General features: G+C 42.0%; 1 protein-coding gene across 1 annotated transcript in view; it reads right to left on the minus strand.

Annotated features, from left to right (window-relative positions):
• The window catches only part of DBT (dihydrolipoamide branched chain transacylase E2), a 122,181-nt gene that overhangs the window by 59,443 nt on the left and 45,724 nt on the right, over positions 1-17,014 (minus strand). The window contains exon 4 of the mRNA XM_069232170.1: positions 15,954-16,135. Within this exon, the coding sequence (XP_069088271.1) occupies positions 15,954-16,135 (182 nt within the window). The remainder of the gene's footprint in view (positions 1-15,953; positions 16,136-17,014) is intronic.

The raw sequence follows: 17,014 nt of genomic DNA on the forward strand, positions 1-17,014 counted from the left end.
AGGGGCATTAAAACCTCATCTCTACACCTGTAGGAACATAAATAGTATTGCTGTGGATGTTGAGACTGTCAGTCTGTTGGCAGACTGATTATATGCTTAACATTTAGGATTTTCTATGAAACAATTTTTAACTATCAAAAGTAAAATGTTATAGTCTTGCCTGGGTGCATCCAAGCATATGCCCACAACACAGCTCTTCTAACACCTCCCACACTTTTGAGATCTATACGGATTAACTGCTTGGCAGCATTTTTCCTTCCTTCAAAACCTGAAAGCAGGGAACACAATGTTGAGAAATACTAGAGACGAACAAATTCCTAGATCCTAGTGCAACTAGTTTATTGGGCTATTAAGCAATGGGTTAGGTTTCTGCTTGGCTGAGGAAGCCTTCAATTGCAAGTATCAGTCAGTGACAGTTGGCTTATGTTTCCAATCTGCTCACAGAAAGTCAATATGGCTTCTCCCACACCTTTTTAATCTTATTCAGCAAAGCTTTATTGAATGAGAGAAAAGGCTACAACTCTTGTGAAACTGTCTGAAACTAGTAATATTTCAAGACTGAATTTAGCCTGAGAATAGTGCAAGGGTAACTCCGAAGTCTGCTGCTCTTATTCACTACCATCACTAAAGAGGCATTCTTGTGAGATGAAGCTCTCCTCAGAGACAGATAAAAAAAAACTTTGTGCAGGTGCACATAGTACTGATGTTTCTGCAAATGAGGGCATAAGCACATATCTAAGTAGCTTGTTAGAAGAAAGTTACCAGCATTTCCATTATATTCCTGGTTGTGTTTGAACTGGTTTTGAATAAATCTAGCGGGGCTTTTGGTTTCATTCTATTTGGTATTTCTTCCTCAGTAAGACATTAAGCCTAACTTTTACAAAATATATGTAGGATTTGTTATATCAAAGGTTTTGGGACATCCCCAAAGACAATCCTGCTGGTTCTGGAACAATTATGATGTCTGAGGTGATGAGTGCTAAACCCAACATAGGTGATTTTGTACATCTTGATGCAACACACACCTTTGTAGTCCATACTGACACAAAAAGTAATGCGGTAAAGCAGCTATACTAGCCTATGGCCAGAGCAAGCAGCACTGCAACAGATTCAGAGCCTGCCAAGAAACGTTCAGTTGTCCTGCAAGATACATAAAGAGGTTCTAGCCTTGAGCTGGAGGTTTAAGAAAGTAGTTGTGGCTGTGATGGAATGGACAACCTTCCTAATATTGCTGCAATCCTTGCCAAATGTGGGAAGAGCCTTCTCTGACATCTTTTTGTGCTTACAATGTCTTCTCGTCGCTGGTCACAAGATGCAATGACTCTTCCCTCAAAGACGATTGGCCCAGCAAAGGAGAAAATCTGCTTCTAGAAGCATTCCTAAATTAATCTTTTTGGGTGGAACCATAAAAAACTGTCTTGCTCCAATCGCTTTATGATGAATGACGCCACAGGATGCCACTAAAGCTACAGCACGGCAAAGCATTCTTACTCCATATATCTTGTAGTGTTCCCGCCGGGAGACCGAAGATCCTAAGGCACCCTGCAGATATAGATGTGCCCCAACATCGTTACACCGCCTGCAGGAGTGGAGCACTGCTATTGCACCCCTAGGTCTGTTTTAGGGCATGATGGAATTCACAGATGACCTCAGAGGCACCTATTAGCTACACAGTTTTGTAAAGCAAACACCGGTCCTTCGGGCCCCAGTACAATACAGGGGCCAGTTGTGTTCACTATATAAAATAGCTCAGGGGAGTTCAAGCAAGTCTTGGGTAAGCCATAATTGGGCCGTCAGCATGGGCCTAGCAGTGAGCAATTAGGTCCTTGAATGTGGTGAACTGCTTGGCGTCCTGAAGCACAGAAGATGGCAGGAAGGTGCCTTTCATACTTTGGGCCCTGCTTTGGAGAGATTCATGGTGCCACTGTTGCCCTCCACCACCCAAAAGCTCAATGCTCTTTCCTGCTTCTGACAACATGGCTCTCAAGAGTCCCCACGAGGACCTCTCCTTTTTCTCAACCACCACAGGGACTCATACGCTCCCCTTAGGTTACTGCTGAATGTGGCACTGTAATGCTGATGTGGGGGCCAACAAGATGAAAGCGGATTGCAGCATGAGTGTCAGCGCCGTGCCCATCCATGGAGGCAGGGTTCAAATCCTGCACTGCTTCTGCCACGTTCCAACTAAAGGAGTGCAGCACGCCTCATAGGCCGATTGGGGACCTACAGTGAATGACGCTGTGCTTGGGGCCAGTGGTGTGCAGTGGGCCCCCAATACGATCATCCTCTTGGGCTTTATATGAGGTGTGCTCACCGACCCCTCTAGGGTCTGCAAGGTGAAACGCTGCCATGGACTGCATGCCCCGCAACCCTTCTGCCCTGTCGAGTGGGATTGCAGAATTGGAGCAGGATTTTCAAGGACCTAATTGCTCACTGCTGGGCCCATGCTGACGACCCAATGATGGCTTACCCAAGACTTGCTCGAACTCCCTTAAGCTATTTTATATAGTGAACACAATTGGCCTCCTATTGTACTGGAGGTTAAAGGACCAGTGTTTGCTTTACTAAACTGTGTAACTTGGAACCTTCAGCGTCTCATGTGGCACTTATGAAGCTTATATGAGAATACTGCAACCAATCCATTGGCGTGACCCCCTGCTGCTATGCATGGTCTGCAGGGTAATTTCCGGCACAGCTCCTGCTTTCATGGATTCCATTTCTACCAGCGAGCAATGGGGCACAGCCATAGCTGCACTCCTCAGCAACCATACGAATGCGCTGTGAGCCTACCTAGTCTCTTCTCACTTACCTTACTCTGGTATCAGTATTATTACTGGGCCCCTACTCCTGAACATTAACTGGTAGGGACTCCATTGTTGCCTATCCCCGGTGATCTTCATGGTATAGGCGTATTGTAGGTGTGCGTGGCTTGCCCTGGAAGCCCTATCTTCCATAACCGGTAATCTTCTCCGTGCTCCTCTTCAGAGCCCGTCATGGGCTGCACTAAATCCATTAAGGGGTCCGCACAATCTGAAAAAGTAACTTCTCATCATGGCGACTCTGTAGACTCATCCACTCAGACCACAGGAAACTGCATCCCATCCACTATTTCACCTCCCTCACTCGACCAAGTGGAAATTACCCTTCAGAAAATCCGAGACTCTCACACCGCCACTGAATATTACATTGGCAGCGGCCTTCGGCCTACTACGTGATGATCATTATAAGCTAGCTAACAAGGTAAAAACAAATGAAACTACAATATCCTTGTTGGTCCCCCAGCAGACATCGCAAGCAGCCACAATTGCAGATCTTTCAAAGGCAGATTACAGACTTATGGGACAGAGTAAAGGACGCTGAGGCTGCGCGCGCCGTAATAATGTGTGCATAGTTGGGAGGTAAGAAGGTAAGAAGGGCACCAACCTGATCCAGTTTATTGAACAATGGTTCTGTCGGGTTGGTTCTCATTATCCTAATGAGACTACTGGATTTGGGCGGCAGAATCACCTGTGCTGCGGGGACTGAGTCTGATCCCGCACTATGTGACACCTGTCAGCCTAATCCGGGTTTTGTTCCGGCCAACTAGCAGTGCCTCATCTCCACCACCCAAGAGCAGGGATGCTTTGGCAACCGGGCGCATTACATAAATGACTCCTCCGGGGAATCGTGGTCATTCAGCTCTCATCCGTTTCTCTCGGTTATATGAGTCTCACATATGCAGGGACAATCCGAGGCAGAGTATAGTTCAATAGGGTTTTTATTGAAGGAACTGCACCTTAGATAATGCATGTATTGCAATAACTAGGACGATGAAGCACAAGATTAAAATTATGACAAGGAGAGTAAAACACAAAAATAACGCTACCATCTCGTCACTAGAGTTTGTAGAGATAATTCCTACCTAAGCTATGTTAAAGCACAGCATGTTAAGATCTAATTCCTGCCCTTGAGGTTTTCCCAAGGAAGACATCATCCCTCATACCTGAGCAAGAGGCCTGTAGTCTACATAAGCAGCTGCACAGAAGCAATCAGCGTACAGTCGTGGTCATCTGGCTAGAATCTCCCTCTAACATACATAGGTCAAAGTAATGTTTTTATAATACAACAGCTGATGCTCCAAGAAAGGATCCCCACATAAGAGTGTCTATGTTTCTGTGAACATTGGAGACAAAGCGTACCACTTTTGCCGGCAATTTATCTTACTGCAGCCTGGAGAAAAGCACAGAGCGAAAGAAATGTCTTGTTTAAGAACATAGTGCTGACCTAGGCGAAGAACAGCTAGATAGAGGAAAATAAAACAAGACTGCAAATGTGGTTACTGTTAAGATAATATAACAAAGCTAAAATAAAACATATCTAGGTTAAAGTACACAGCAGCAGGCCTAGTTGGCTAAAATAATATGTATAAAACTATAACTAGAATGGCTACACAACAGTTCCAAACAGTGGTAGCTCCACAAGAGCTTTCAGCCATATTCACTGTAGAGTATGTGCACAAGGTGCTGAAGCGCTGCCTACCGCCTGGAACTCCGCTGCACCTCCTAGTAGCACATATCCTTAACTACAGAGACAACAATGTTCTGCTGAGGAAGGCCAGGAAGAATGCCCCCATAGTGGTGGACAATGTTGAAGTATCCTTATTTCTTTACTATACACCCTGGAGGTTCAGCCATCATGCTTCCATTTTGACAGCAAAAAGAAACCTAAGAGCAGAGGGACTCTCTTACACACTGACATTCCCTGCACGTCTGTGTGTGGTCCACGACCAATGCTCATCGTTCTTCTTTGACATCTAGAAGCTGTATGCGACTGGCCTGAACAGCAATACCCTAATGCTTGTTATCCTCCCTCATCGGAGCTGTCCTCCAGTGGGATGCACAGATGCAGGCGATGTCAATGTGGACCCTCGAAGGCCTACCTCCAGAGCAGAGACTTTCCCTCAGAATGCCCTGGAAGGTAAATGTGCTGTGATAGAAACAATGTCCAGTTTTAAGGCACAACAGGATCAGCCTGCATCTAACTCATCCACAAGTGCAGACTCTGACTCTGATTCCACTTGAGGCATGGCACGGTTTAAGTCTGTGACAATGCGATTTAATACTTGAATGTGGTATCAACCAAATTGTTCTCTGTACCACCTTGCTCCTAATGCACAGTACAGATAAGTCTGCCCGAGCCTGCCTCCCCCTCAATATTCCATCTCTTTCCCTTCCCCCATATCCTCTTGGAGTCCCAGGTTGGGATTGAAACAAGGCTTGATGCTGCCATTTCTTACTGGGAGGATTTTCTAACATTTCATGCAATGTTTATTATTTCCTCATGTTGACTGTCATATTGGAAATTTATACGACATGTGCACCCAGACTACGCCGGCTTCTTAATGCATTCTTATTCTTCTCCCCTGACATGGTACCTATTGGTTTTCTTGTGGCACCCAAGCAGGGTATCTGCATTCCAGTATCCTAGGGCAGTTGCCCCATCTAAAGTGCTGACTAGTTTCCCACAAATCAATTGCACAATTTATCTTTTAGTTTTAAGGAGTTTGTTTTAGAGTGGTCAAACAGGCGTTCAACAGACTGAGTATTTGGGAAATGTTTTGTTTTCCACCACACGTCTACTACATGCTCATCACTAAGGTGTGGGACCCCCCCCCCCCCCACTTTTATATGCTTACAGTTGTTTAACATGCTATCAGTCTTAGAATACTATGCAATACTAAATTGAAATGTCAGAGACATGGGGTCTATTTGTAAACTCCATTAAACATTGGCACAATTTCATCGCCACAAGGTGAACATAGCCTACTTGCAGGAAACATCTCTCCACCTTCAAATTCCTCAAACTGCAGACAAAGTAGAGAGGTCAGTTGTTTGCAACTACTTACTATGGATTTGCCCGCCGCCAGATGGCCACCTGAGAGCCAGGGTACAGTTTGATGCTAAATCCACTAAAATCAACGCCAACAGTCGGTATGTTTTTGTCCAGGGACTGCTAGATAGGGAAATGCTGGTACTGGGTAGAGTGTATGTACCGAACATAGATAAAGACACCTTCCTACAGAACTTACCAGCAGTAACAGCATTGTGGTCACATCTCCCATACCTGATAATGGGTGAATTCAATTCTGTCTTAGACAATAGCCTTGATCGATCCTACCCCCGTTCCCCTACCAAGTGTTGGTTTGTTGGTTCCATTAGGCAGGCATAGGCCATCGTTTTATTCTGCTCCACATCACCTACACGCCCATTCGGGCCGTTTCATCTCTGCCCCAGGCATATGTTATAGAAGTTCACCTGGGCGACATACCTGGGTAAAACATTCTCTGACCATAATTCTTTTGAAATAGTGATGGCCTAGAGTAGAGTTCCAGCGCTGATCCCAACATGGGGCATGCAACATATATTACTAGAAGTTTTCAAGGATACTTTAGCTACCGCAATAGACACATATTTTACAAACAATGCCGGCACAGCATCCAACCTCTTATTGAATGGAAAGCATTGAAAGTGGTGATCAGGGGAGTGTTGATTGCCATGGTCAAAGGCATTAGGCAGTCAGTTCTCCAAGGCTTACAACAAGTAGAAACATGTCTGGGGATCCTTTAACAGGAGGCAACACATGAACCCACAAGTATACATGAACTGCAAAAACAAAATCCAACATGTTGAGTTAATTGAACATCTGCAGGTCATTGATCACAGATCGTATTTGCAGAGAATATACTCAGAGGGTGATAAGGCGGCACCTTCCTTGCCCGCATGATACGTCCCTGGTTATGTCCATGACACATCCCCCAACACCAATTCTAGCCCTTGTAACACCCTCAAACGCACATTGTAATATGCAAATAGAGATAAATGAGGCTTGAGTGTTATATCCGGCTGTACATGGTTGGCCCCTTTCCGTCCTCTGCTGAGACGGACACTTTCCTGTATGATTTGGGAGTATCATAGTTATCAGCAGTATCATATGCTGAACTGGAAGCCCACCCATTGAAATACGCTAGGGTATTGCAGACACAGCACGTAACAAAACGCCGGGAATAGACGGGATACCCATTGAATTCTACTCGACGTTTGCCTCCGGCTTGGTCCCCCACCTGGAAAAAATATAGAAAGCCTCAGTAGACGCAGGCTAATTGTCACCCTCCACTAGCCAGGCCCTAATCACCTACCTTCTTACAGGCCAAGTCCCCACTGACCTTTTTTCCTACAAACCGCTCTCCCTCCTGACCTTAGAGTATAAAATGCTGAATAAGGTACTGGTGCACCCTTTACTCCATCCCCACCAGACTTAATTTACATTGAACAAAGCGGCTTTATCCCAGGCATAAGTTCCTCCCTAAATATAGGTAGACTGAATCAAGCAATGGAAATAGCTCACAACCCTTACCCAAATGCAGGCTGCCTCTCTCTAGGCCTCCAACAAGCATTTGACTCACTAAGGTAGGATTATATCTAGTCAATAATACATTCCAAATTTAACATTTTCATTACTGGTACTGCCTACGTTAAACTCACCTATGCTAATCCCAAAGCAAGAGCCAAAACTGGGGCACATATCTCTTCACAATATCAGATTTCTCAGTGACAAAACAGGAGTGCCCACTCTCCCCCTCCTGGCCACAGGTTGGGATTTTCTACTAGGAACCCCAGCTCCATGCTGTTTCATTATTAATCCTGGTCCCCAGATATACCTCTGTAAAAAAAAAAAAAAAAAAAAAAATGTTGTCCAGACATTTTCAGTATTAAATTGTATTTTTCAATCACTAGAAAAGTAATTTAGCTTGGGTAGACATTGCTGATCCAGGCCGAATTGTTCTGGATGACATTTTTTTAAATGGCGGATGTGTTGCAGTGATGATGTAATATTTCAGGAACCATGAGATCTATGTACTTCATTTTGGTGTCAAAACAAAGGTTTTGGGTATCAAGTAGTCTTATATAGAGACAGACAATAACTCCTCAGAGCAGCCCTTCCAACATTTTTCAAAACGCCAGCTCTATAATGATGCCTTTTAGCCATCATATTGGTAATTTATTTTACTATTGGTTTTGTTTCAGGTTTTCTGTTGATTCAAATTTGTAAACATGAGCAAAGCAAGTGGCAGCAGAGGGTCTTTACCTCCTGACAGAGTGTTGCTAACTACAAACTCCGAGGGCTCCTTTGACAAAGAAAAATGTGCCATATGCCAAACTAATCCGAAAGAAAAGCTAACATCAACCGCGGGTGGACATTTCAAGATGCTGCAGAAATACAGCAAGACAAAGTTCACAAAAGATTAAAACTGCTGGGTGAAGAGGATACAAAATATAATAGTAACAAGTGCTACAATTTGTATACAATGGAAAAAAAGCCTGGAAAAATTGACAAAAAATAGCAGAAACCAGTGAATCACAACAAGAAAGCAACGACAACCAAACTCAATGCCCATCCACTTAGAAGATCGGTATCTACCCCCTCATCCACCTCCAACAACTGATCAGAAAGCAGAGGATCTTCAATGTGTTATCTGTAATTTTGCCAGAACAAGGGCAAAGGTATATACGAAGGAACAAAGTACAGAATATGTGAATCTCAAAGGGCAAACATGTTTTTATCTGCTGCTTGTTTCTTCCAGGATGCAGTTTTCAGCTGAGAAGTTGATTTAGACAGCGAAGTGAATACATTTGCAGTGGATTTGTATGTCCACCCAAACTGTATGTGTGCATACATTCAAAAATGTGAATGTACAATGAGCTTCCAGCAGCAAACGTAAGCATCAGTTTTCAGTTAAGTGTGCACTCTTTCAAAAAGCAAATTAAGTTTTCAAGCCACTCTTGAGTGCTGGCCACGGCTTCACACTTAGTGAGATTAAAGAAATAATGGTGAACACTGATGAAACTGTATTGATCCAAAATAATGAAATTAAGATTTTTCTGATGAGAATGTAGGATGACAGAATTCGTTTTTGTCAGTCTAGCAAAAAGAATGAGCCACTTATGGTGCTCTCAGCTGATTTGACTCCTGAGGAGCTTGCTGCCAAAACAAGATCTCAGAATGCAGTAAACTCAACAGGAACCATTTTAAGAAATGTCCTGAGAAATTTAGGTTTTGGACTTAATGACAAATTGTGTGATGCCCCAGAGCTCCGCAAATCATGGGAGTCAACAAGAATGCCTGATGTTGTCTTAATATTTTTTACATCATTGTTTACTATCAGCAAAGTGAAACTGTTGCAAACTAAAGTTCTTGAGTTTGGGAACAGAAGCCGACAACATTGATGATACTTTGAAGATATAAGCGAAGAATTGGATGACAATCTCATGAACTGACAAGGCTTCTGCTGTGCAAATGTACTGTCATTTCCAAATCATGTTTTATATTTTACATCTGGACAAAGAGAAAACTCCGCTACCCATGATGACTGCCCACGAAATCTATGACAAGTGTGAAAGTAGAGAGCTAATCATTTCAATGAATAGGATTGGTGCATCAATAAGTTATGACATAGTATGGAGAAGGAACTTGATAGCAGCTCAAGCTGTAAAATCCTGTGAATCTGACAGCACACCACGTCCAAGTCACTTTACCAGGAACAAATTTACCATTGATGCTCTAGATGATTTTGAAGACATATCTTCATCTGGAACATCCAGCACACCTAATACTGCCATGGTGCTTTTTCAACACTGTACCAATGAAGTAGCTGCTGAAAAACAAGCTGTGACAGATGTAAGCATGATCAAACAAAGTTGCAAACTTATAACCCAGCTGCCTTGCCAATGTGTGCAAAATCATTACAAGCCATCAACATGTCCCATTCTACTAGAAAGTTTCAAAGTGACTGAGGACATGGATCTTCTTTATACTGCGGTCAGCAAAGCTGATTTAACTGAAATTATCATATTGCTTATTCGGTGTGGACTGAAAGATGAAGAAAAGCCAGTTCCTCCATGCGCTGGAATTCATGCTGTGATCTCCCACAATACTGTCCCACTGAACAAGGGTGGGGTTTTACCAGTAATACCATCTCAAGTCACAAACTATGCAACAGTATACACAGCTCTAAAAATGTTTTTAAAAACGTGCATGCTCAACTTGAAGACCAACCTATCCTGCCAATTTTCTGCGATGAAGGTGTTTTCCGTATTTTAGCTGACATTTTTATGAGCAATCCAGTAGAATTTGATTGTCTTTATCCAATGATGGATGTTTTCCACATGACAAAAGTGAGAGGTTCACAGTGGATGTGTGTTATAGACAATGCAGTTATTGAGGCTAAAACCTTTGGGAGCAAAACTGTCCAGTTAGTATTGAGCGGAACTGTTAATTTGTTACAAGGTATGCACATCATATCTGAGGCTTTAGAAACATGGTGTGGAATGGCTAATTAGGTTTTGCACATCTTATCTCAGAACTGAACAAAGCACAGGGTGCACTTCATTCAAAAACATAATGCTGAGCCAGACAATGTTCAATACACTCAGTTTAAGATCAGAAAACCAAGTTTGTAAAGTTGTCAAAGAATGTGAAGAAATGTTTTACACATGATAACTCTACTGAAAAACAAATTGGTACATGCTGATCTGTAAGGTGATTGGGAGCTGCATGTGAAGACTGTGGAGTCAGTGATTACCGTGTTTCGCAAATTCGAATGCATAAACTACTTGAGATATGGGTCCTGATATTTGGAAAGAGTGAAGAAGCCAGAGGTGAAAAAAACAATACCTCTACAGAAAATGTATCCAAATAAATTTTGTGGTGAAAGAGAGGAAAGGTTCAATACTGTGGCTGCAGATATGAAAGTTTGTCAGGCAATCCAGAGATCACAGAAAAGCTCCAAGGGTGTTGTTGGTCAGACACGTAAAAGTTAATATGTTGATCAAGGGCAGCTAGTTTTCCATGAAGTCCTTTCTATTTTCAATGTTTTCAGAGAGATGACAAATTCAAAACTAATGGACCATCGTAAACGGTTCCTCACCTCGAACTTGTGGGAAAGAGAGGGGAACGTTTTAATAAACATAATGACAGTCTTCTTCGTTTCATGCAGCAGCAAGGAAACCCCTTTGGAATGACTGAGCCTGTGCGACTACACGACTTTGTGACCAAACGATGTGGATAACAATATAAAGACATTTCTACTAGATGTCCTGGAACATGGATCAAAACTATATGCAGAACTGAAGCAGGAGAGATTCATATTGAAAGAGAAAAAGCTGTATGACATAATCACTTAAGCTAAGCTTCTACGCTTTAATTGCTGTACTAAAAGTTTCGTCCAACCAGCCACTACAAACAGGTCACAAAAGATCAACTTTCTCAAGGACATAGAGAGATGGATGTAGCAAAAGAAAGGGGTGAATTTATCAAGGACATTCTGTCACATGTTCTTCTTCCAACAAACACATTATTTGATGGAGGCGCTGCAACCAAAGCAGTGAAGCACAAGCTCTTACAAGAGCTCGAAAAAATAAGTTCACCTGAAGAATTTCAGTTTGAAAAGGTGTCCTCATTGAAAACTGCTGTTGTTGTGGACTATATGTCACAATTGTGAATGGTCAACATTTACCCCATGCAAAACGTCGGAGAGGTAATTCAGACTGTTCTACAGATATCAAAGTCAGTGTGCACCTTGCAAAAACTCCACATTGTCCGACAGTTATCTTGAACACTTAAAGAATGTGAGAGAATCAGAAAATGACTACAAGTGGAACAATTGACCATGCCTGCATCAAAAATTCGACACACATACCTGTGCAACTTGATCAACTTTGAGATGTTAACTCTCCAAAACATTGCTGATGCTTCAGTTAACACTGAATAAGCAATTATTGCAAGTGAAATGACTGGCAGTGGGGAGTTGGTGCCTGCAGGGAGATATTCAAAAAGTACGGGCTATATTGTTCAAGAACTAATCAGCAAATTGGAGGAAGCTGACCTTCGTGTTGTGCCACATGTTGACTGGGCCGCTGTAAATGGTTCCAATCGAGTCACTGTACTGTCAGATGACACAGATGTTAGAACTGTGCTGCGTCGATTTGTTGCAATGTTCATAAGTCAAGAATTGTCAGAGTTATGGAACAGGCGACAAAATCCCACTTCATATTCTGTACAAGAAATTTGTCCCAGAGATGCCCAGTGTTCTTATCAAGGTACATATTCTTACAAGTGATAACACTATGAGCAAAATTGGAACAAAGCTTGGAGCTTTAACTACTGAACCTGTGAAGCCTCTAAAAGGATTTGCTGGGACAGAAGAAGGAGGACTTTAAAGACAGAAAAATACCTTGTGCGTGCGTAGAAAACGAGTTACGACCGTCACACATTTGACGATCTTCGGTACATTTGAGTTCAGGAGATCAGTCCTGCTAAGTGACCTTCCACCAACATCATATTCTGTGTGTGGACACATTAAAAGAGCATTCTACTTGATCAGAAGATTGTAAATGTTTTGGATCATGCATATGTAGAGAAAGATCCAGGTGAATTTGGTTGGGAAGGTATTGATGGGGTGCTAAAACCTACGAAATCTCTAAAGCCTCTACTCACCGAACTTACACGCACATGTACTTTCAAAACCTGTGCCACATAAAGATATCCCAGTCGATATGCTCTTCTGCAGATGTTCCATGAGTGAATGACCAAACAAATAAATGATGTGAACTATGAAAATGTGTCTAAAATAGGGGTGCTAAACATTTTTTTCATATTCAGATCATAAACATTGCTTGGTCTATTCATAAAAGGATTGAAAAAAAAAACCACTATTATTTGCTTCATTTCTATATATGTCTCTTGTTCCTCTATTATAGTCACCATTTTTGGATGCCCCTGTATGGGCGACTTGGCCCATACAGGGGCAAAAATAAAAGCAAGAGAGGGAGACTGCGCTTGCATGTTGCTTTTTAAAATCATGGTAAAATTTGGGGATCTGCTGCTTTTTTTTGCCGGGATTTAAAAAATATATATATACTTTTAAGCCTTGGGGCATGGAGGGTCCCTGGGGGACCCCTGCACCAAGGCTAGAGTGGTAGGGTAACAGTACCCTACCCCATTTTCATTTGTAGCAGTCTCAAAATGGCTGCCAACACTTCCTGGTTGTAGTGTTGGAAGCAAATCAAATCTCAGTATGACATCTGGAGTATTTCTGAAGTTTTCGCGCTTCCAGATATACATATTTAGTTTTCTTTTAATATCTCAAAAACTACAGAATGGATTTACACCAAACAACAAAAAGGCTTCTTTCTGTACCAAAGGCTGCCTTGGTGCTAAATTTGGAGCAATTCTGTCCAGCAGTTTGGGCTGTAATCGTGTTCAAAATTCAAATGGGGATTATAATGGGAATCACACTTCCTTTTGACCGCCTCTTCTTCTCAGTCCCCACTTGACAGATCAACCCGAAGCTTCACCTGTACAACAAGATTTTTAGGAACATTTTTTTTTTTTTAATTTCATGAAAATTCGTTAAATGGTGCCAATGATATAAGCAAGTCAAACAACTTTTTATATGGCAACATGATGATAGATAGATAAAATGTCCTGCAGAATTTCCCATTTGAGATGCAGACTAAATTTTTTCACACATTCTGCACCTAATTTCGGAACTTCCTGTTGGTGGGCAAGCAGCTTATAGTATTTCTCATCACATTCACCTTATCCACCTATGAGGGTAGCCTGGTTGTCACCAATATTCAGTTTTATTATTGGGCAGCCCACCTGATCGCCATCAATATTTCGATGACAGAGAAGAGGGCACCCACTTGCTCTACAGCATCAAGATCCATTCTCCGCTAAAATGAAGTCACACAAATGACACTACAGGCTTGGCCTAGAGCCTCCACTGTGGTTGGGAAATTGGCTTCCCTGCCCAACCTGATCCTTAATTTCAGGGGTGTGGGCTACATTAGCATTTCTAAGCTAGCAGATGTCTGGGATGATTGCCACATGAGACCCTTTGGGGAGTTTAGGGATGAAATTGTATTGCACAATTTCCTATTTTAATAGTTCCTGCAACTGAGACATGTACTCAAGTTCCACAGTGGCACTTCTGGAGTTCCAAACAATAGCAGCCAAATTGATATTCAAGCCCATTGGCAACATGGAATATCAAGAACCTACCGTTCTCTCACAATCAACATGGTTGATACTCTAGATCCCCGACGAGACAAATGGGAGGAGGAGCTAGGAACCTTAGATGATGATGATGATGATGATGATGATGAAGATTATGATGATAAATGGCCAGAATAGCCCCAAATGAATGGGTCATTTCTACCCGTCTTCATCTCATTCAGTTCAGCTACCTTCAAAGGATTACTGCACACTTGGCTCTGGAAAACGGGCACTAACTGACGCTACATGCACTTGTGTGCTTACATACAGTGGGCACATTCTTTCACATGACCTGGGGCTGCGTGATTATTGAACAATATTGTTCCCTCAACAAGTACTCACTTCTGTAATAATGAGCAGGTCCTTTGATCTTACACCAAAGATGGCTATTTAGTCCCACCTGAAGGAATGGAGGGTGTCCTAGAAGCAGCCACTTGTCGCAACGCCTGGGCTGTAGGATTGCTAAGAAGGACATATCTCACAAGTGGAGGTCCACAAAAGCTCCTTCTCTTCAGGCAGCAGAATATGGACTGTTGGCCTCCAATGGAGAAGGAAGATTACAGGGCTAGGTATTGCCCCTATAAAATTTACAAGAAAGGAGGTGCCTGTTGGAACGGCAACAAAACACTAGAGTCCTGATTTACAAATACACCCAATTCTGCCAGACGTTTGCAGATGGGACATGGGATACCCTTGTCCCCATCTTCCCCACCTTCCCCTCTGAACAGACTCCCCAACCCCCTTCTCCTGCTTAGCCTCCCTAAGGCGGATGAATGAGGCCATACCGAATGACATTATAATGAAGGGCATTAACAACAATATTTCATATATCGAATATGCCTTTACAACAAAAAGTCTTCACCACAGAAATATTTAACAAGTATAAACCTTTTTTTACACACACATATATATATACTAAATAAATATAAATATATATTTAAATAATGGGTTTATTTTTACTTGTAAATCCTTACATTTTTGTAGAAATGCATCCGTGGTAAAGGTATATACCTATCTTTCAACAATATAAATATATTACCTAATGGCGGTCGCCACTAGGTAGTTATAGTTAGATTCCTTAGAAAAAGCGTTTTTTGACTTGCCTATATCTTTGGCACCATCTGATGAATCTTCACAAAATGTTCCAAAATAAGTGCTGAAAGTTTTTGGATGATCCGCTAAGTGGGGGCCGAGAAAAATAGGGGGGAGGGGGGTTAAAAAAAGGTTGCGTTTCCCATGTTAATTCCGGTAGGACATTTAGACATGTCTACAGCCCGAACCACTGGACGGAATTACACCAAATTTGGCACAAAGCTAGCTTTCTGTACGCAGATTAAACTTTCGCTTTTTTGGGGGAAATCTGTTCAGTAGTTTTTGAAAAAAATAGGGAAATTCACATATATATACATATATATATATATATATATATACACATAACGCAAAGTATTTGTGAACAAAGAGGAGGTTGTGCAGGGAAATTCACAGCTTTGATTGGCTGCCAACACTTCAAACTAGGAAGTTTTCGCAGCAAAAGTAAAAAAAAAAAAAAAAAAAAAAAAAAGGAGAACTGGGCCCAGGGTATGGACACCACAAACCCTTAGCTCTTGAAAGAACTGTACCTATAACTGCTGAATTTCTATGGTTTTATACGAGTAAATTCAGAACCTAACTATAACGTCCCAGTAACCTTTGTTTTTTTCAGTGAATAGGAGAGCAGAATCTATACAACTTCTGTACTACATGCCAACACACCTGTGTGCAATGTTAAGCCATAAGTGTGATCTGCATATTTACTTGCTGCAAGATACCTTAAGAAACTGGATTAGTACAAACAATGAACGATGGGAAACAGAACTTACCTTTTATTGCATCTGTTTCTATGTCCACAAGTGGTTTGCCCACATAAGCAGTGTCATCTAGACTGTAGTACAGCTTTTTAATAACTCCATCGTAACGACTGGTGATGGTAACAGAAGCTTTATCACTCTGGACTTCACAAATGCTGTCAAATTGCGCTACAGAGTCTCCTTCTTTTACATACCTTATAGCAGAATGACAAAAATGTCAATAAATGGACTGGACATAAGTACATGTAGAAGCACATGAAACAATTAAAAATGTGTAAATGTAGGTTTATTAGAAAAGGCAAAACAATTTTAACCATTGTTAACAGTGTTTTGCTCATACATTATGCATATTTACTTATTACACATTTTCATTTTTACTTTTGTTTTCTAAATGGAAACTCCATTCAGCTATATACAGGGGTCCATTTAATCCACTGACAGTACATACATTTTAGGCTAAATTATTTGTTTCACATTTATTTTGCATATTTACAGCCCAGGCCTCACCAGAGGAGGAGCAGACAGCTCTAAAGAGAATCAATGACCAAATACATCAAATACACCACCCCCCCTAAAAAAACAGGGGTACCATACAATTTACAACTGCAGCAATAACAATGTGATGGATGAAAAACTTGAATTATTCTCAGCCACTGGCAATTGCCTACGGGCCGCATCCAGTTCCATGGTTTTTCACCTACATGCAACCTCAGTTTGGACTCAGCCATATGCAAATCAGCCTTTACCCTGCTCCAGAGGGAACAGTCCAGCCCAAACTGCCAAGCCAGATCCTCTCTGAACTGGAATACAAGCAACCTAGTACTAGTCTCACCCTGATAATGGCTCATCAGCCAGGTGTAGCTTGATTCCGGTGGAACTGTGAACACAGGAACCACATCTGTTATTGTCCTACGTATGGACAGATGCAGCAGATGTGTGCTGTCATTTCATCAGAGAATTATTTTGGCATCTGGTAGTATATATTTACACGTCATGCTCCCAGGAAAACCAGCGGCTCTGCTGGACTACATATGCAGGACCATGCTTTTTTGGTGGTGACGTCATGTCACGAG

The sequence above is a fragment of the Pleurodeles waltl genome, chromosome 4_2 (assembly GCF_031143425.1).
Source record: "Pleurodeles waltl isolate 20211129_DDA chromosome 4_2, aPleWal1.hap1.20221129, whole genome shotgun sequence".
Lineage (NCBI taxonomy): Eukaryota > Metazoa > Chordata > Amphibia > Caudata > Salamandridae > Pleurodeles > Pleurodeles waltl.